Source organism: Nuphar pumila, chromosome 4 (assembly GCF_984573655.1).
Source record: "Nuphar pumila chromosome 4, dmNupPumi1.hap1.1, whole genome shotgun sequence".
NCBI classification, from domain to species: domain Eukaryota; kingdom Viridiplantae; phylum Streptophyta; class Magnoliopsida; order Nymphaeales; family Nymphaeaceae; genus Nuphar; species Nuphar pumila.
Window position 1 is genome coordinate 136,831,844 of NC_143252.1, and position 20,554 is coordinate 136,852,397.

The window sequence follows — 20,554 nt, forward strand, 5'->3', positions numbered from 1 at the left end:
AACCCTCGTCCAATCATATCTAGTATGGGTCATATAATGGGGTCCTACACGGTCCACTGACAGCGTGCAGTCAAACTTGATGTCGGCAGCGCCCGGAAACTTCTCAAGATGACATGGCAAGCCGCACACGGGAATTCTCTGACGTGGCCCATCGTTAAAAGCCCGAACGGGCCCCACAGCATTATCCCAACTGCGCGTAGAAACCGTCACGTGGTGCTTTGCCCGCACACGAGTACCGCGTGCCAGCTATTCTTGCCACGTCAGATCCTTCGGCGCGTATCGTATAAAAGCCACTCCCCCGCTCCTTCTTCCCCAACTGAACTGTGCTGAGCAAGAGAGAGAGAGAGGAATGACCAGCAAGAGAGGGAGGGAATCGAGCAAGGAGGAGACGACGCAGGCCAGAAACTGCGCCGAATTCCGGCGCCCGAAGTTGAGCAGCGACCAGGAGATGAAGATCATGGTGGAGGCTCTCAAGTATGTCCTCGCCGGCGGTACCGGTGGCCTGCCGGAATCGTCGACGGAGACGGCAGGCAGCAGCCGAAGCCTTAGTGCTAGCCCTCCGGAGGAGGAGGAGAAGTGGAAGAAGGCGGTGAGGAAGAAGTACCGCGGGGTGAGGCAGCGGCCATGGGGGAAGTGGGCGGCCGAGATCCGCGACCCCGGACGCGCCGCCCGGGTGTGGCTCGGCACCTTCGAGACAGCGGAGGCGGCCGCCCGGGCCTACGATGCGGCGGCGATTGGGTTCCGTGGCGCCCGTGCGAAGCTCAATTTCCCGGAGGAGGCATTTCTACAAGCAGAGTCCGCCCACCAACAGTCTCCAGTTCAATTGCAACAGTATATGCAGCAGCAACAGCAAGAGGAAGAAGACCGCGGCTTCGCTTCGACGCCGGGAGGCAGCAGCGCTGTGGTGCCGACGGTGTCCAACTCTGGGGAGTATGACTACATCTGGGAGTTCCTCAATGAGCCCGATGAGTGTGCGCAGAAAGGCAATGTGGGGACCTCCAGTTTGGTTCAGGAATGGGGTTCAGAGGCAGATCACATTGGCAGCAATTGGCCAGTGGTTGCTAGCACTGTTGATCACAACTGGGCCTTTGGTTTCTTTCCCTAATGACTAGTTTGAATCACAAAAGACTTTCTTTTTTACTTTTTGCTGATTAATCCTTATTCTTTTTTTTGGTGGGGAGTAATGGTATGCCTCTGTCTCTGTGCTTTAGGGAGAATGGTGAGGTTTGGTTCTAGAATTGTTTCTTCTCCCTTTGTTTTTTCAGGGAGAAGAGGGTAAGAATTTTTTTTCTTTTTTGGTTCTAATTTCTTTGTTAACTGGTTCCACTCTCACTCTGTACTTGGATGAGTGGGAACAGAGCTAAACTGTGTTATTGTTTATGTATGACGAATTCGTTTGTATTTACCTGTGAAACAATTCACCAATTGTTGCAAAAATGCTTGTGCAAGAAGAAATGTTGCGACTCGGATGATGGAGGGAATCGGTATTGGGATCTCAGTGGATCGGGTTTAGTTTTACAACTAATCCGATTGTTGGCAAATGTGATTGGGAATGTCATTCTCTGTTTGTTGAACGACTCTCTGGGAATGGGTTGCCGGTAGTGCTGTCAATGGGTTGGACCTGGTTTAGACCTGGGCGGGTCTGGGGCCGGTATGACTTTGAGGTGCTGGCACTAGGTTTTGGAACGGGTCTAGTCAGACCCACCAAAATTATGTTGACCAGACCGGTTCATAACCAGTAAAATATTAGTTCTCATCTTTTTTTAATTGAAAATTTGAGGATCTTAACCGAACTTGGATCGAACCCCGGTCCGTATGAAATTTCACAAACCATATTTGGTCCCCTATACTAATGGGACCTTGTGCGTAAAATCTAAATTCTAATTGGACCTTCTTCTTTATCACCAAATGCAGGCCCTATCAATTTCGAAACAAATCCAACCCGCTGACACCTTTAGTTGGGGGTACGAGTGTCAACGGGTCAGGTTTACCTGGACCTGAACCATATCAAACCCTATAGGGTCCGGGTATGGTGATAAATAAGAAGACCCGATTAAGACCTGAGTCCAGAGAGGTCTGATTACCGATTAATACATGGAGCCAGGTATAGTTTGTGAAATTTTATACCAGACCTGAGCCCGACCCAAGTTCCAACTAATTAGACCCACAATTTTCAATGTAAAAATGATAAAACTTATTATTTTAGAGGGTATGGCTCAGGTCTGGTTCATGTAGTTCTTATCGAGTCCAGGTATGTTTTCTCTTATGATGTGTCTGATTAGACCTATATCCAGATCCGATACCATACCCAAAAATCGGGGCCCAGGTCTGGTTCCACCTGGGTTCGAACCCGTTGACACTCCCAGTTGGGGGTCATGGAGCCGAACCGACTTGTGGGTAAAATCCTAGGACCAATTACTGGTTCAACTACAAGTGGTTAAAGTTGGCGTTAATTTGTCCAAGACCAAACGAGTTTTTTTACAAAACCGATTCTCACCCAATTTCAGTCGTTTTATGAACCGATACGATATTTAGCGAGACAATGACGTATGGGAAGAAAGAATGTTGAGCCACGTGGTGGATGGTTATTGGTAGACAACTCAGAAAGGTTCCTAGGAAGGTTCCAGGACGCGTTCACACGGAAGTCGCATTCAAAAGGTTTGGTTTTGGAACATTGTAATTGGACTGTACTCTGCCGTCGATCAACAAGATCAACCGTTCAGATTGAACTTGGAGCCAATCGGGCCAACTGTCACCGAATTCAACTCAACTCACGTGGTTGGGGGTCCAAATTGAAACATTTTTTAAGCTAAAGAAGGGAGTTGGCCAACATAAATTCTAAAAATAAAAAGGAAAATTTTAAAAATATACCTAAACTTTGAGCAATAATTAAAAACAAACCTGAAATTTCAGTATTATTAAAACCCACCTAAACTTTTTCAGGGTTAATTGAAAAAAACTCATAGTTCACTTGTGCTAAAATTGTCATTAAATGTATGCTGTAATTATCAAAAGTTAGGTGCATTTACCAAAAGTTAGGTGTAATTGCCAAAAGTTACCAAAAGCAGCTACCACTTTCTCTGCATATGCATAGAGTAAGGCGTAACATTGGACACATTAAGTCGGTCAAGAGTGCGTTGCTGCACATGCTTTTTTTGTGCAAAAAAAAAGACACTTAGCATCATGAGCACCCACTAAATGTTGATTTTCCACTGAGACCTTTTGCAAGCATAAATCAAAGATTCAAGGGCCACTGATATGACTTCAGTTTTAGAAAAGCTCGAGTTTGACTGGAGCCTAGTTTGGACAAAAGTTGTTCAAGCTCGGTTAGAGCTCTAGCCGAGTTTAAACATCTAGTATTTTTATTCAAGCCAAGCCGAGCCAACCTAAGTTCGGCTTGAACTCAGCTCGTGTGCATCCCTACGGCCATGGCTTTAGATTCAATCATTTGAGTTTTGACCAAGAGATCATAAATATATTTCCGTTGGGATAAAAGAAAGTCATTGTTAACTTTGTGAAACTTAGTCTCAAGAAAGAAATGAAGATCTCGAAGATCTTTAATAAAAAATGCTCTACCAACATTGTCAATAAGGTATTCCACTTCTTGTTGTGAGCTCCCTATAACGATAATATCATCCACGTATACCAAAACATACATTACAGAGTGAGTAGATCTCTTAGTAAATAAATAAGAATCTATTTTAGATTCTACAAAAGCAAGTCCAACTAAGTAGTGCTTAAGTCTTTCAAACTAAGCACGGAAAGCTTGCTTAAAAACATTTAGAGTTTTAGTGAGTTTACATACATGATGTGGGTACTCTTTACTTTCAAAACCAAGAGGTTGAGACATATAAACTTTTTTCTTTAAAAAATCATGTAAAAAAATATTGTTAACATCTAACTATTGAATTTATCATCATTGGCTAGTAGCAATAGATAAAATGACTCTAATGATGATTGGTTTGATGACGAGAGTAAAAGTTTCAAAATAATCACTACCTTTTTGTTGACTGTAATATTTAGCGACAACTCTGGCTTTGTAACAGGTAATGCTATCATTAACATGCCTCTTGATACTATAGATCCATTTACACCCAATAATATTAAATTAGTAGTTTGATGGAACTAAAGTCCAGGTATGATTTTTATGAAGAACACTTATCTCCTCCTTCATGGCTTGTATCCACTTAGGATCATGAAAGGCTTCTTTATGACTACAGGGCTCTTGTTCGTCAGGGATTAATTCACTAACAAGTGTTGTAGGCACAGGATAAAGACTAGTAAAGAAGGTCTTGGGTTTCCTAGTGCCATCTTGGGATTGAATTATCATGAGATGAGTCCAAAGTCGATAATGAGATGAAAGATCAACAACAAGATTAATCCCTTCATTGGAAGTAGGAATGTCCAACCCAGAATTGGTAGAGACTTCTTAAAACTCGATTTGGGGAGCCGATTCACTGGGAATATCGGTTTGGACAACATGGTTGGTTTCTTGAGAGACATATTGAGTAGTAGGATCAGTTGTGCAGTGGATGATGTATGATTGGTTATCAGGTTTCACGATCGGGCAGTTTAGGTAAACAAGTTGGTTGGTGGTCTTCTCAGGAGAGTAAAGCGCTCTGCACTATTTATTTTTAAGTCAAGAATTCTCTTTAATAGTAGTAGTGGGTTCTTGTGTTCCTATATACAAGAAATTATGCTCATTGAAAGTAACATGATAGAAGATAAAAACTCTTTTGGATATAGGTTCATAGCATATAAATCCTTTATGACAAGTTCCATATCTAAGAAAAACACAAGGCTTGGACTTGGGGGACAATTTAGTTTGATTAAAAGGAACAAGGTGGTGTAATATGTGCATTCAAAGAATATGAAATAATCATATTGTGGAGACCTTTTAAACACCATTTTAAAAGGTGACTTACCATTCAATGTGGTACTTGAGGGTCTGTTCATAATATGAATTGTCATAAGAAAAGCATCAACCCAAAAAATCATTCTCATAGAAGCATAAATCATTAAACTCATACCCATCTCAACAATATGCCTGTATTTTTTTTTCAACAACTCCATTTTGTTGTAGTGTGTGAGGACATGAAAACCACCTTTTAAAACCATAGATTGCCAAAAATTCAAAAAAAATGTTACTAAGAAATTCATCACCTCCATCACTATAAAAATTTTTGATATCATGCTCAAGTTGCTTTTCAACAATGGTTTTGAAAATTTCAAAACATCTTTGGGTATCAAACTTTCTAAATAATAAGGAAATCCATTAAAACCTTGAGTAATCATCAATCAAAAGAAGATAGTATCTGAATCCTTCTCTAGACACCCATGAAGTAGGTCCTCATAAATTAATTCAAGTGGTTGAGATGCATGAAAATTCGCATAATCAAAAGGTAATTTGTGCATTTTGGCAACCATACAAGTAGAGCAAAAATTAGAAAATATGTCCAAATCAATATACAAACCATTGTTTTTCTTAAGTGTATCTAACACCTTTTTCCCTGGATGGCCTAACCGATAGTGCCAAGTGTCTGAACTTATTTCATTAATAGAAACAAATGTCGCATTCTTCTTCTTGTTATTTTTTAATAAAGAATCATGCCACACGTATAAGCCTTCCCTACTCAATCTTCTTTTGAGGATGGTTCCATTTTGCAAATCCTTCATAATAAATCCATTAGAGGTAGACTCAAACATATAATTGTTGTCATGAGTAAACTTGGCTACAGACAGAAGGTTCTTTTTAATATTGAAAACCTGAAAAACATCTTTTAAAATATAAGACTTTGAGTATGAGTTGAGGGTAATATTACCAGAATTGGAGATTGGCATACTGGCACCGTTTCCAACTATGATGGAGTCATTTCTTTAGTATTCTTTCTTATCTATCATGCCATGATCATCAGAAGACATATGATTTATGACACCAGTATGAGGATACCAAACATAATCTTGGGAAGAGGAGCTTATAGCCATGACAACAAAAGCCTTGGGTATGTAATAACACTATCGAGCCATGTGGTTTTTGCACCCACAAAATTGATAAACCACACAACCATCTTGGTTAGAATTGGGAGCTTGATTAAAGGGAGATTTTTGGGCATGAAAATTACTTTGAGCATGCCTACCAAATTTGCAACATCTATCTTTGCGACCTTAAAAGTTATTTCCTCAACCTCTACCTCTTTGTGGAAAGAAAGCAATAGAGGTGGACTTCACTTGATGTGGTTGCTTAGGCATAAATAACACAAGTCTATTTTCTTGAGTAAGGAGCATATTAAAAATCTCAACAAAGGTAGAATGCTTATCTTGAAAAGCAGAGACCGTAGTAATAAAGATTTCATATTCAGAATGGAGACCGTTAAGAGCATAAAAAACAAGATTTTCATCTTTGACTTCTTCACCTATAACACTCAGGAAATCCGTAATTGACATGGTTGAGATATTCAACTGCATACTTTTCTTCTTTCTTAACATTTTTGGAGTTCTCTTTTTAATTGAAGAACTATTAACTTAGACTGAGATGAATATGAATATTCTAGTGTAAGCAGGCTTCTTGGGAAGTAGAGAATCTTATGATTTGACCCAAAACCAACACAAAGAATGCTTTTTTAAGAAAAAAAAATTGGATTAGGGAATGATTGCTCACCTTGAACAACATATTGATTTGGAGGTAGATAAGACTCATCTATATACTCGATTAGGTCTTGACTATACATGATTGATTCTATCTATGATCACCATAGCGGATAATTTAAACGGTCAAGCTTGATGGAGAGAAGAGTAGAAAGAGCATTCTATTAAACAACAGGGCTAGTGGCTGAAAGAAGACTTGAACCAATTGACAAGCCGTAGCCAACCATAAGGTATCATAGAGAGCACTTTAGGGGATAATTTTACTAAACTGATCGCACATTCTCTAATATCATGTAAAGGTTGTGAAAGGTATATGAGATACTCAACACACACAAATAAAGATATATGAGACAAATAACACACACATCCATGAAAAGGTAATAGCACTCTTTATTTTTTCTCTATTTTCTTTCTCTCTTTCTTACACAATTTTGGAGAGACTATTAATATACAAGTCTATTACATGGGTCAATAAAGGAAGTCTTATCATAAGATGGACTTCCTAATATGCATTGAGTCCCTGTTACTATATTCTTATGGGATTCAAGTTTCCATACAAGGTGGGGCATAACATTCTAGTAGTCCTGCCATATTTTGAAAAGGCCATCTTGGGATCACATGTTGCCTTTCTTGTTTGGATGCACTGCTCTGCTGATATATTGCTCTTACATGGTTGCATATATTGCTCTTACATGGTTGCCATATTGTAGTGTGACTTCTTTGTCAACACTTGCTCTTTTGATCTCCTATGCTACAATTCATGTTTCTCTTGCTTTTCTCAACTGTTGCTTTTCTTACCACTTGTCTGATTTACTAAATCACCAGGATCAAGCTTAGAATCACTAGGATCAACCCTTTCCTTCTAACGCCCCTTCAAGTTTGACATGTCCACCATATTCATGTCCACCATGTCCATGTCATCTCCCTAAACAAAATGAAATAGAAACAAAGAAGCAAAAACCTAAACGATAGCAACTTTTCAAATTAACAATTTCAGTTTCAAGCCCTACAATCCTTGCCCCAAAGGAGTTTTGTGTATTGGGATGCAACCTAAGCCACAAGGCATGTGGTCTAGGTTCAAATCTCATGGGTGTCATCCCTTATGCAAGCCGAAGTATGGTGACTCCCTGGGGCAAGGGGTAAGCCCATGGAGTTTTATGTTGTCTGATCATAAGTATGGTAGGCAAAGCTAGCAATACTAGTTCTCTAATCCTGAGAGTGGTTTCTTCATGTAAATATATATAAAAAAAGGCCTACAATCCTGAACATAAAACTAAAAACCTCACCATCTTAACCAACAATATGTTGGAAAAGTTTCAAAATATATAATTTTCTATGATGGGAAGTTGTATAATCACATGTTCTTAATATATTTTTTGCTTTATTTCATTCTCTCTTGAATGTCTTTAAAAACTGTTTAGTCCCATATCTAACGAGAGAAAGTTTTGAGGGTTTAAACTGAGACATTTTTTATTTAGTTATACTTTGAAAAAACCTTGTGTCTTAAAGTGGCTTGCGGATGTTGCGTAAAGCGGATGCACCAACTACACCTAAGGGTGCAAGAGGTGAAATTTGGGTGCTTGGGGCACAATGTGGTACTTTGATTACACACATTAAGGATGCTTCTATATCCACTTTGATCGATTCAAGCTCACCTTTGACTACTTTGACTTTTGGTTTTTACTCATTTATTGACCCATTTGAGAGTATTTAAAGGTCTTTATGAGCTTTTGTGATTGTTGGTTGGTTCTGGAGGTCCTTAGTCGTTGGTCAAAGGCGAGTAACCGTTTAGTATCATTTTTGTCTAAATTTTAAAATGTTAAATTTATGGCCATTTAAACTTATTTATCACCCAAAATCATTGTCTTCCTAAGAATATAAAAACTCTTCATTCTCTCCTTGTTGTTCATCAGATTTTTTTGATTCTCAAACTCTTTTATTTTTTATCCTTTATACTCTCATTTGGCTTGCAAGTTCGTGTGTGGGAGAGGTCACGTGGTCTTGCATATCAATAACTATTTTGAGGTCCAAGCCTAAGTGTATCTTGGTGTTTCAGTAGTACAAATCATAGTTTGCATCTTCAAAAAATTTGAAGTGGAGTGATTGAGGTTCTAAAAACAGCGATCTTGAGAATGTGTATCTAAGCTTGAGATACTGAATTTATAAAATCATGTTTTTTGGACACCGGGTACCAACACAATACACAACAGAAATAGAGACTAGTGATTTGCAAGAGAGGGATTTCCACCAAAATTGTCATTAAAAATCAAAGGATAAAAGAAAATGAGAAAAGGTTATACCTCATGAACATAATTGGTGGTGGTGATTTTTGAAGACTTGCCTTCTACCAATTTGGGTCATCTATGTGGGGACGCCTTTCCATTCATGGGTAGAATTATATTTGGTGAATTGTTTATCCACTTTCTCCCATGCAGTTAAAAGTAGGTTGGGTCTAGTTTGTTGTCCAATATAAATCCAGTCAGCACTCTTTTGGAAATAGATCCCAAATTGACATCTGAATAAACAATAAAATTGGAGTCAGATTCAAGTTATTAAAATATATCAGATCTGAGTTTGAATCCAAATACAAATCGATGATTTCTATTATACATATGCTCAAATCCAATTCAAAAATTGATCTATTTGTAGTTATTATATGTAAAATACTTGTTTCTTCTTTCTTCTTCCTCTATTAAATCTGGTATTACCACAAAATCCTAATAAACTGAATTCAGGCCTATATTCTAGCTAACCCATCGTCGGCTCAGATGTAGATTTAGATTTAGGTAGGATTTTAAGAAGCTGAATTCAGTTTCAGATTGGCCACATTCTAGCTATATGCAATCCACAGAATTTGAAACATAGAGAAATAACGGCCTCTTGACATGCCCTTTGACGTTATGAGTTCATGTTCAAATATAAAATGGATATGACCCATATTTTGATTCTAGATAGCATATATCTAGGTTTGGTTCAGATCCAGAACAAATATAATGTGAGCTTATTAGGACCTTAATTGATTGGAACCAAATAAGCATTATTCAATTTTTTTTTTAATTGTTTTTAGCGTATATTTTGCATCTGCAATGGAAAAGGACAATGTTCCATTATCAAACTTTTGATGTACTTTTGCTTGAATACCTTATAGGGATAGCAGAGTACTGGAAAAAAATGGGGATTTATCCGAACCCGTTCTGTTTGGACCGAGGATGAAGGACAATAAAACGGAGAATGGACAGGGGATGAAGGTGAAAATCAAAACCTGTATGGGTATGAAGGTGGAGATGGACTTACTCATGCTCACGCCGCATCCCGCCCCGATCTCAGTTAATGAAATTATTAATATACTCTTATATATTATAAAATCTTTATATATATATATATATATTTCTAACCCTAAACCCTTCCTCTTCTTATTTTCTTTTTAATTCTCATAAAATTGGAATAAAGTTATTTTGAGACGGGGATGGAGATGGGGACAAGGACGGGAATGGGGATTTTGAGACCGGGATGGATGTCATGGATTTCTAAAAAAAATCTTGTCATTTCACTAATGTGAAAGCCATAGAGGAGAGGTATGAACTGATTTACACATATAAAGTGGTAAGTAGTGAAAATAATTAGGGCTTACATACTTTCGCACCATGTTGATTTGATGTTTGCTTAATTTATGATAAAAAAATTACATCAAGATTGCCAACAATCATTTTACCATGTAAGTGGTATGAAACAAATGAGATATTTGATATTTAAAATTTATTTTGTTCAAGCATATTGGTCAACATGGTCAACTGCCAAAAAGCAAGGACTTATGGCCTTTCTCATGTAGTGGTTGCATTAGAACTGTCAATAGGTCGGTTTACAAATATAATCATAGTTCTGACCTGAATAATATTCAAGTTGAGGCGAACCTGACGCAAGGAATATGTAGGCCGGGTCTGAGTCATGATCTTTTTGCTGGGTATCAAACTTGACTCGATTATTTTATATGTATTTTAAATAAAAATAAATTTCTAAAATTATGCCAATACATGTTTAGGATTCCATTTAGTGACCTAAAAAAACCTGAAGATGGTAATTTGTTATTTGGGTGGGTTCGGGTACACCCTGATGGGTTGGGTACCTGACCCGTTGACAGCCCTAGGTTGCATGCTAATGGTGTTTCCAAAAGAAAAGTAGAATGAAGGGAAACCTCATTTTAGGAAGGAAGAGAGGAAGAATTGAGAAAGGTAAAACAAAACTAATATGTCGGGTAGGCTGGCATTTTTGCATCATTTCCAGGACAGCACGCCTAGATTACTGGATTAGTGAGGGGAGCTTGGGGACAACAATAATGAAGAAATAACCTATTAATGTGAGGTAAAATGATCTCACATATGACGGGTGAGGTAATATATTGGGTTAGTAACACAATAATTTTCAAAATAGGCATTTTTTTAAACTAATTGCAACATTTTTTGGATTATATTCATGTCAAAAAATTATCAAGATTTTTCTAGTTATGAGTGATATTTGTGACATACCCCTAAACTACATAGACATGAGTGGTCTAGCGTATGAATTAGAGCAATATTACTTGGGTTACTGGGGACTCAAGGACTAGATTAATTGGCCTAAAATATGGCCTATGGATTGAAACAACCAACGTGATTTTGTAGGGACCCGAAGATTGTGATGTGAAGTGTCAAGAGAAAATGCTGAGTTGGTAATCTTTATGCAAATCTTTCACACCATGAATGAAACAAACAAAGTGCGGTACAAGTGGCTTTAACTTTTTTCACTACCTACCACTTTTTACGTATAAAATTCATTCATACCTCGTCTTAGGAAAGCTTTCAATTAGGCCTAACTGTCAAGAATTTTTATGAATCTGTATCTAATGATTGGGTTTTGTTTTTTATAAAAAAATTGATAGAAGGGTAGTAGATGCCAAAAATTTGATTATTTATGGTTTTTTTCTTAAATGTCATTTTTGCCGCATGTTAAAAATATAGTTATAAATTTGTTGGCCTTTTAGGTTTTTTTTTTTTGAAAAAGAAAAGTATCACTTGGTAATGATTCAATGAATGAGAACCCTTCCTCTCTGGATCTCTTGACCATTAAAAAACCTTTTATAATTCCGTTAAAGAGGCAGTCTTAACCATGGATCTTACTTGTGTCACACTCTCCCTTGCATTCATATGTTTGCATGAGAACTTGATGAATGTTGCACCAACCATCACTATACATCATATGTGAGCATGTTCATACCTTATAAAACAAAAGTGAATAGAAAAAGTGAAAACTTGAGTTGTATTGATAAAGTGCATCCAACATTTTGATAGTAGTATTTCTTAATAAATAACTTTAAAAAGAATATAATAATAACAATAATATCATTTTGACAATATTGAACCGTACACTTATTTTTTGTAAATTGCATATAAAACAGCAACACCATCATTGGTATGTCCACCGTTACCATCATTTCCTCCATTCATTTCATTACTTGAAAACAACACCATAACGAGCATACCAATGTGAATTTCATCAATAACATAATAAAAATCACCATGCAAATTTACAATCATCATAGATAAACAAATATATATATATATATATATATATATATATGCACACAAAAAAATATATGAATAGAAAAAAATATTTTCACCATTTTTATAAAATAATTAAACCAAACTCAATTAGTTTAACAATGTATGCCATGGCATTTTTATTTACAAGTCCACAAATTAAAGATAATCCTTATAAAAAGTCAACCCAAATAAGACATAGAAGTAGTCTTTCAACAAGTCTAACTAATAAATCTATAAATTTTATTTATTTTCAACAACATTCAACTCCTTCAAACCTACAAGAAATAAATATAATAGAATAAATAACTTCATTGATACCAAACTAACACCTCTAATTAAAAATTACTAATATTGCATGTTATGTGCCTAACACACATTAATGTACTTTATTTCCATTGGAAAACACTATAATCCTCAGTGCTCATTTTGGGTGATTGAACCAACCCAAAATGGGCAGTCAGTGAGCAAAAAAAAACCTTTGCTAAGGCCTATGAAAAAATGTAGGATGCATCCAAAACTAACTATAGTAGTTGAAGATCTATTACCTAAGACATATTTGATAGCCCCGGTCTTCTAACCTACGAGTGATTGGAGACCAAGGAATGCTATTGCTTCCGAAAAATAACAACAGAGGTCACTCAAGATTGTACCCTTACCCTCTCTAAGGTAAGTAAAACATTGAATGTATTATCAAGTTTTTGTTAAGTTAAGGCTTATTTATTAATTCACCGATGCCTACCATACCTAAGCATTTTGAGGCTCATTAGCCCAAGTACCTTTCTAAGATACGAACAAGTCACAAGTTTCTATAACCCATTCATTATGCTCTGGTGTCGAAACCGAATGAGTATCTTGCCTATGAATGCAATCTAAATATTAATTATATGTATGTATATTCTTGTTTCATGAATGATAACCCCTTGCACCTTCATCTGAGTTCCCAGTGACCACTTATTCCTTTGGAGCAATATTCGTACATGCATGACATTGTACGTCTTATAGTATTCAAAACACACATTCCAATAAATAATACATATCGATTCCTTGAACCATTGGCTCCAATTTAAGCTACAGACATTTCATGCATATTATTCATATTTTTATTAACATCATTCATCATTTTATGCACGTAAACCCATAAGTAATCATGTGTTGGTACATTTTCCAAGTATTGTTACACATGTGAACTATTTTATGTAAAGACATCATATATAAGCATGCATGTGAATTCTCATATGTGAAGCTGGCATTGATAATTATGCATGTGGATTATCATACGTAAAACATGAGCTTTATTTCATGAACTTTAATCCATACGTACGTTTAACATGGTAAGTGCACAAGAGTAGACATATATACATATTTTAATCATAGTGCATACTCATAAATATATTTTAATATTAAAATCCTACGTAGAGAGTTATAGAAATTTCTTACCTCAAAATCCATGTAATTACGAGAAGCGAGAAATCCTGAAAATGCCCCTAGGTATTTTCCTGCTGAGATGAGCTTGTTGGTCCGAATGTGGCAAGGATGATTCGTGCCTTGAACCTCATGCCACGTATATGAATGATAGTGAGTTTGGTTGATCATTGCCTCGGTACTTGTGTGATACAAGGTTTTAATGGTAGAGGTGACAAAAATGGCAACGATGATTGCGGTGAAGTACTGTACTTTGTGCAATATAATAGTGATCGTCTGGCTAAGGAGTAGTGCATGCAAGATAGTGTTGCTTGGTCGAGTAGTTACTCTAGCGAGTTGCAAATGAATGCAAGAGTTGATGAAATGAGCTTGGGGATGATAAGAAAAAATAAAGCATTACTTAACCAAGATGACACACAATCATTTAAATCAATCCCAACAATGGGACTCTCATTTCCTGTGTTCCTTGTTGCATTTTCATACAAACCATTAGTTTAATGAAAAACAACAAAATGTATTTGGTATTCATTCTCGGACAACCCCCCCCCCCCCCCCCCCGCTTGAAGACCACCACCATCATCTACCAAACTTTCAATTTCTTCTCTAAATAAAACTTTTATAGTCTCCTCACCATTAAAACATTTTAGTACTAGGGATGAAAGATCAACGTTGGAGGTAAAAGCGTGATCTACAATTAAATGCAAAAGGAGCAATACCTCCATTCCCAGCCTTAGGAATGAGAAGAGCTTCCAATTACATCATCCAGAAACCCACAATACCATATAAAAAAAAAGACGATCCAAAGATATCTAAGGAGTTACTCTGCCAAAAGTTCCCCTATTTCTTTGATCAAACACCCTGTGCATGCATTGATTATCCAAAATAGAATTTCTTCAATAATTTAAAAAGAAAACAAGTAAACCCAAGTCTACCCAAAATCACTAAATTATCACCCGAGCTTACTCTTTCAATAGCCATAAATACCTACTTCCAAACAAAGGAGCACTGAATTAATCTTGGCTAATGCTTATAAACAAACCCATCAACAATTTCAGATAATGTGATAGCCAAAGGAGGAGATCAAATCAAGCTTCCCGAATCCTTTAAACCTTTCAATAAAGAAACTACAAGTCCTAAACCCCTAATCCACAAAACCTTAAAAACCAAGAAACCTTAAGCTGCAATATTTCAAGCAACAGTCTCCTTTGAAAATAAAATAAAATTTCTAGACACAGCGATGCCAAAAGTTTGCAGCATATGTAATTGCAAAAATATCTACAACTATACAGGATTTCTTCGTAGCTTCGCACCAAAAAATGTATAGACAAGTAGTCCATCATAAATTTTCAAAAGCAGATGGGTAGCAGAAACAAAAAACTAGATAGAAATTTCAAGAATCAGATGGGTAACATAAACGACAACCCATCACAACCCATTGCAAAAGGGAAAAGGGACAATAAACAGTGGCCTCACCTTTTTCCCACAAATTTGAAGATTGATCTTCAAGTGGCTCAGATAGGCAGCCACAATCTTAGGGTTTGTCAGGTGCAACCATCCAAAGTGGGTTCAACAGAGAGAAGAAGAAAAGCGACAAGGTTGGCTTCTCGCAAGGGGCATGCAGTTGTGATGGTTGGTGGTGATGCCCTCGGTAATGGTACGAAAATGGCGGTGGTGGTTGGTGGTAAGGTGGCCACCGTGAAACCAAACATGGGAAGAGGAAGAGGAGTTCACGATGTGGTGGTGCCACTGTGTGAGAGAGAGAGTGTGTGGGTTGTTAGGTGTAAGAAGGGAGGGGAGAGAGAATTCATAAGAAGAAACGTAGGTTGTTTTTCCTTTTTTGGAAAAAGTTTGGTTTTGATGATGTGGAATAGTCTCATATTGACGGTGTTTGAGTTCGTTGTAGGCTTTATAACCTATATGTAAACTCTTACACTTGTTCCTAAGAACAAGAGGTTGGGATGACTACCACACATGCGTGCGCCCGCCCGCCGTTCCGAGTCGGGTCAAGTTCGGGTAATTGGCCCTTTCGGGCCATATCCAATCAAGACCAAAGTATCTTTTTGCTCAAAGTTTCTATGGATATTTGGATTCTTTAACGGGTTACAAGAAATGATAATGGGTTACAACTCCTCGTAGTTTGTGCCCGTTATGGCTCTTCGGATTCTGTTAACGGATCTCAACTCTTCAATTTCCGTTAATGGGTCACGTCTCCTCGGATTCCGTAACAGGTTCCTTCCACGCTTTGTAACTGTTCGTGGGTTATAAAAGCATGGTTAGAGTTGGGGTTACTCAGATCCTAGACTCACTAATTTCTGAAGAAGAGTTCTGCGGTTTTCTCTTTCCCTGTAGCTCTCTCTCTCTCTCTCTCTCTCTCTCTCTCTCTCTCTCTCTCTCCTGAGTTATCCCGAAAGGGATTTTTCTGCAATATCGGTTTGTAGAGGCTGTCATTGAAGGATGAGTAGTCGGAATGCACTGGTTCTGATCGTCGAGGCTATTGTATCCTGGGGGAAGGACGTTGGACCCTGTTTGCACTGTATGTGGGAGTGAATCTTCTCTAAGGGAAGTACTTTCGTACGCCTTAGCCTTTTACACAGTATTAACATGCTTTTCTTGTTTTTATTGTGTTATGTGCATCTGTTTATGCATATGTTGTTGTCTGGATTTTGATTTTATGTGGAAACCGTCATGCTTGCTCCCTGTTATTGTTTCGATCGACTGTCAATCATGATTTCAATACTGCTGCATTTCCTGCTTTATGTCATGATGTTGATTGTGAAACTGCGTGATCCGAAAAATGATCCAACATGGGGGGAGGGGGGGCTTCGTGAATGAAAAATAAAGGGGGAGGAGAGGGGTTTAAATAGTTAAATGGGAGAGGAAGGGTGGTACTTGAAGCAGGACAATACAGGGTGAAGATGTGAAGAAGGGTGCTCTAGGGTGGCATTGTGTAGTGGCAGGGGTGCGGCTGAGGGTTATGGGAGCTGGGATTGTGATGGGTTGAGTTGGGTTGGGTTTGAATTTAAATGGATCCAAACCCAACTCATTGTGGATTATGGGACTTGGATTTAGTGAGACTCATTTGGGTCTCATCAAATCCAACCCACTATATATATAGAGAGAAAAATTGATAGTTGCTCACAAGTTAAGTGTGAAATCATACGTGCTAAATAAATTTTTATGCCCTTTTGAAGGTTTTTTCGCAATTCCAACCCCATAAATGTGTCGGGCATGGTTGATTTATGAGGAATCCACAACTGGATCATGTGTTTTTTATGAAAAAAATAATATTTGGAGCCTAAAAAATTTACAAAGATTTTGGATCGTTGAGTTTGTGAACCTTCTAAAAACCCACCCATGTGTCGGAATAAAATGCCTCAAGAGTTGATCCCTATAAAATCAAGTATATAGATCATAATTTAAAAATAAAATGAAAAAAGGCTAAAAAACCCATTTGGCAGGTTTATTTCACACCTAACGTGTGAGCAGCTATCAATCACTCATTATATATATATATATATATATATATATATATATATATATATATATATATATGTATGTATGTTTATATATAATATAATGTAATATATATTATATCAAATATGATCCAATTGGGTTCTGAATTGACTCAAATTATTTTTACCTTATTAAGATTCATTTGGGTTCAAAATGAATCCAAATTCTTATTTAGCTTTAGTAGGATCTATTTGGGTCTCAAAAAGATCTAAATCTCTATTTAGTGTTAGTGAGATCCATTTGAGTCTCAAATAGATCTAAAATCTTATTTACCTTGAATGAGATCCATTTAGCTCTCAAATAGATCCGAACTATTTTTACTTTGGTGAGATCCAGTTGGGTCTCTAAATGAATCTGAAATCATGTCTACCTTTAAGAGATTCATTTAGATCTCTAATGGATATAAATCTTTAATGAGACCCATTTAGGTCTTAAATGGATCTAAAACTCTCCCATATCCGGTTTAAACCCCAACATGGGTCTAAACCTTATCCAAACTCATTTGGGTTGTCTCGAATCATTCAGAGATCCAAATATGGATACTTAAGATCTAGTGAATCCAATGTGCTTATTCAAATAGTTCAAACTTGCGTATGTGAGGGTTGATCATCTTAGATCTCTACTGAGGTCCAAATCTAAATACCTCATCCTGCACCTCGTAAATTCTTAATTAAAATTTTTAATTAACAATAAATCACCATAAATAAGAATAACTTGTTAATTATTTAAAATTTACATGTGGACCAGAATTCGAACATGTAAAATTCTCTATATCTCATTTCAATATTCAATAAAAATTTTGGATATTATAATTCTGGCATATCTTGTTCGCTATTTCATCAAAAAACAATCCTCTAAATATAGGGAAAGGGATATCATTGAACCCACTTCCCATTAAACAAGGTTGGACTTCGTTTGATTTTTGCACAAAAAAGAAGGGCGTAACTAATCACGCATGTGATCAGGCAGCACTCCTTTGTACATTGTAATAGTGGATGAAAAGTCGTGTTCACTGTTACTCCTGTCCCTCTCTCTCTCTCTCTCATATATATATATATATATATATATATATATATATAGTTGTCTATCACTTTTCTAGCCTATTGCCAGCCTACCATGAGCAATAGGGTGTTTTCAAGTTGTTTTTCAAAAATCTAACCTCATAGATGTGTTTTGCATGGTTGATTTGCTAGGAAAAGATAATTGGATCATGTTTTTTCAATGAAAAACATGATTTTTAAGCCTTAAATATTTATGAAACTTTTAAACCATTTATTTTTAAATTTTATAAAAACCTACCTACTAGTCAAAATTGGACAATTCAAGAGTTAATTTTTATAAAATCAATCATGTTGAACACATTTGTATGGTCAGATTTAAGAAAAACATTCAAAAGCCTAGTAAGCTCATTGTAAGCTAGAAAGGTGATAGGCAGCTACTACTTTATATATATATGCTGCATTTTGCTCAAAGGTTGAAGGGAGATAGTGCATCAAGCTATGAACATCAACAAATGACAAGATATAACCCAATCAAGGTTGAAACATTCCTTGAAAAATGATCTTAAAAAGCTTTTTTGAGCACTTGTGTAATAAGCCGAGTGGGGGACCCACCCAAAACATAAGCAATACAAAACAAGTGTGTGCAAATTACTGAAAATGTGTAGGAAAAAATTTATAAGAAAAACAGCAAAGAAAAGAGGATACTTGTGCTTTTTGAATCCCTAGCTTTTCGTTCAGCAGACTGACAAAATCTCATTACCCTGACCACAAGCATAATCCAGCAGAGTTTCACTATTATGATTAAATATCCTACATGCCAAAGGACATTTTCATGTAAGAAACTACTCTACTGTGCTTGGGTAGTAAATTCCTAGGCTAAGCAAGAGTAGTTATTTAGTATTTTGTCATGAATATGTAAGAAAATCTTAAAATAAGAAGAGGCAAAAGTAAATTATACTAGAAGAGTGGAGGTAGAGTGTAAGGCACTCTAACCCTTTCCTACCTGGTAGAAAACCAAAGTAAAAAAATTGGCTAACTAAACCACCTAAAAGCTTATTTTACATGCTACCTAAGGGCACTTTTGGAAGCAAAAAAAGTAGGAAAGAAAAATCGGCAACTTTTCAATCATTATAATCAAGAGGATTTTTGAAAGGAAAGTTTTTCTAAAAAGTTTAATTTTTTATAGAAAAAAATTCTCCACCTAAGGGCCGATGGATTTTTTTCTATCAAAAATTCTTTTTGCATTAGGGCAGCCATTCACCCTCAACACACCTCATTCTATGAGGTTGCTACAAGAAGAGCTTCATCCATCTCCATCTTTTGCCTGGCCACCACCATTTTCAGATCTCTCTCTCGCGCATAGTCGACCACCTCTCTCTCTATATATCTCATTTTTTCACACTTTTCCACGCTATTTTTCTCATGCTACACAAACAAGCAAAAACTTTTCATTTAGAAAAGTTATCATGTCAAAACTTCTCAGAAGTTTAATTTTCTTTTCTTGTGATTTTTGTTTTGTTTCCAAACGTGCCCTAAAAAAGCTATTCAGCCTCAAAAAAATAATAGTAAAATTACCTAGAAGAGGGAAGAACAAGGAGGAAAGATGGTGCTATCGAAGACCTTCAAGCACTCTAGCACAAAATAAAGTAGAAAAGAGGAAAGGAAAAGTGGAGAATTCCTTTTTTAACTCAAGATTCTTCTCACAATCTCAACAAGGAGCTCAAGTGAGAAGGCCTTCAAAGACTCCGAAGGGGAAGCTACTTATAACCTCAATCCCACCCTTCACCCACCTTAAGAGAGCACCCTAACAACAGTTGGTATTATTGTCTCTAGCCTTGGTCCAGGCTCAGCGGTAATTACACTAACTGTCAGCTTAGCAGCAGTTTAGCCAACTGTTGCTAAACTTGGTCCTTGATCAGGCTTAGCGGCACTTGCATGAACTGCCGCTGAGCATGGTTAGGGATGACAGTGGACTGAGGGGACAACGGGGCTTCGCCCCGCCTCACCCCATTTGGACTGGGGATGAAGGGCATGAAATGGGGATGGAGGCAGGGATGAAGGTTAAAATCTATCCTCGTGCGGAGATGGACTTGCGCTTTCCCCTGCCCCGCCCCATCCCCGTCTCAATATCTGCCTTTCTCCGCCCCACCCCATCCCCAATCCTTTAAGGAATGACTATAGACCAAGGGGAAACGGGGCCTCGCCCTGCCTCACCCCCGTTTGGATCGGGGATGGAGGACATGAAATGGGGATGGAGGCGGGGGTGGAGGTTAAAATCCATCCCCGTGTAGGGATGGAGGCGGGGATGAAGGTTTAGATTTTGAAGCAGGGAAGGGGTGGAGACCTTGTCCCCCGCCCCCGCCCCGGTCCACTGCCATCCCTAAGCATGGTGCTTGA

The 20,554-nt window shown here is 37.4% G+C and overlaps 1 protein-coding gene across 1 annotated transcript; it reads left to right on the forward strand.

Annotated features, from left to right (window-relative positions):
• The first annotated feature begins 320 nt into the window (after nt 1-320).
• LOC149841216 (uncharacterized) lies at nt 321-1,437 on the forward strand. The gene has a single exon (XM_090004709.1). It carries the CDS (start codon nt 350-352, stop codon nt 1,103-1,105), a length of 756 nt encoding a protein of 251 aa, XP_089860835.1. The 5' UTR covers nt 321-349; the 3' UTR covers nt 1,106-1,437.
• The last annotated feature ends 19,117 nt before the right edge of the window (nt 1,438-20,554 follow it).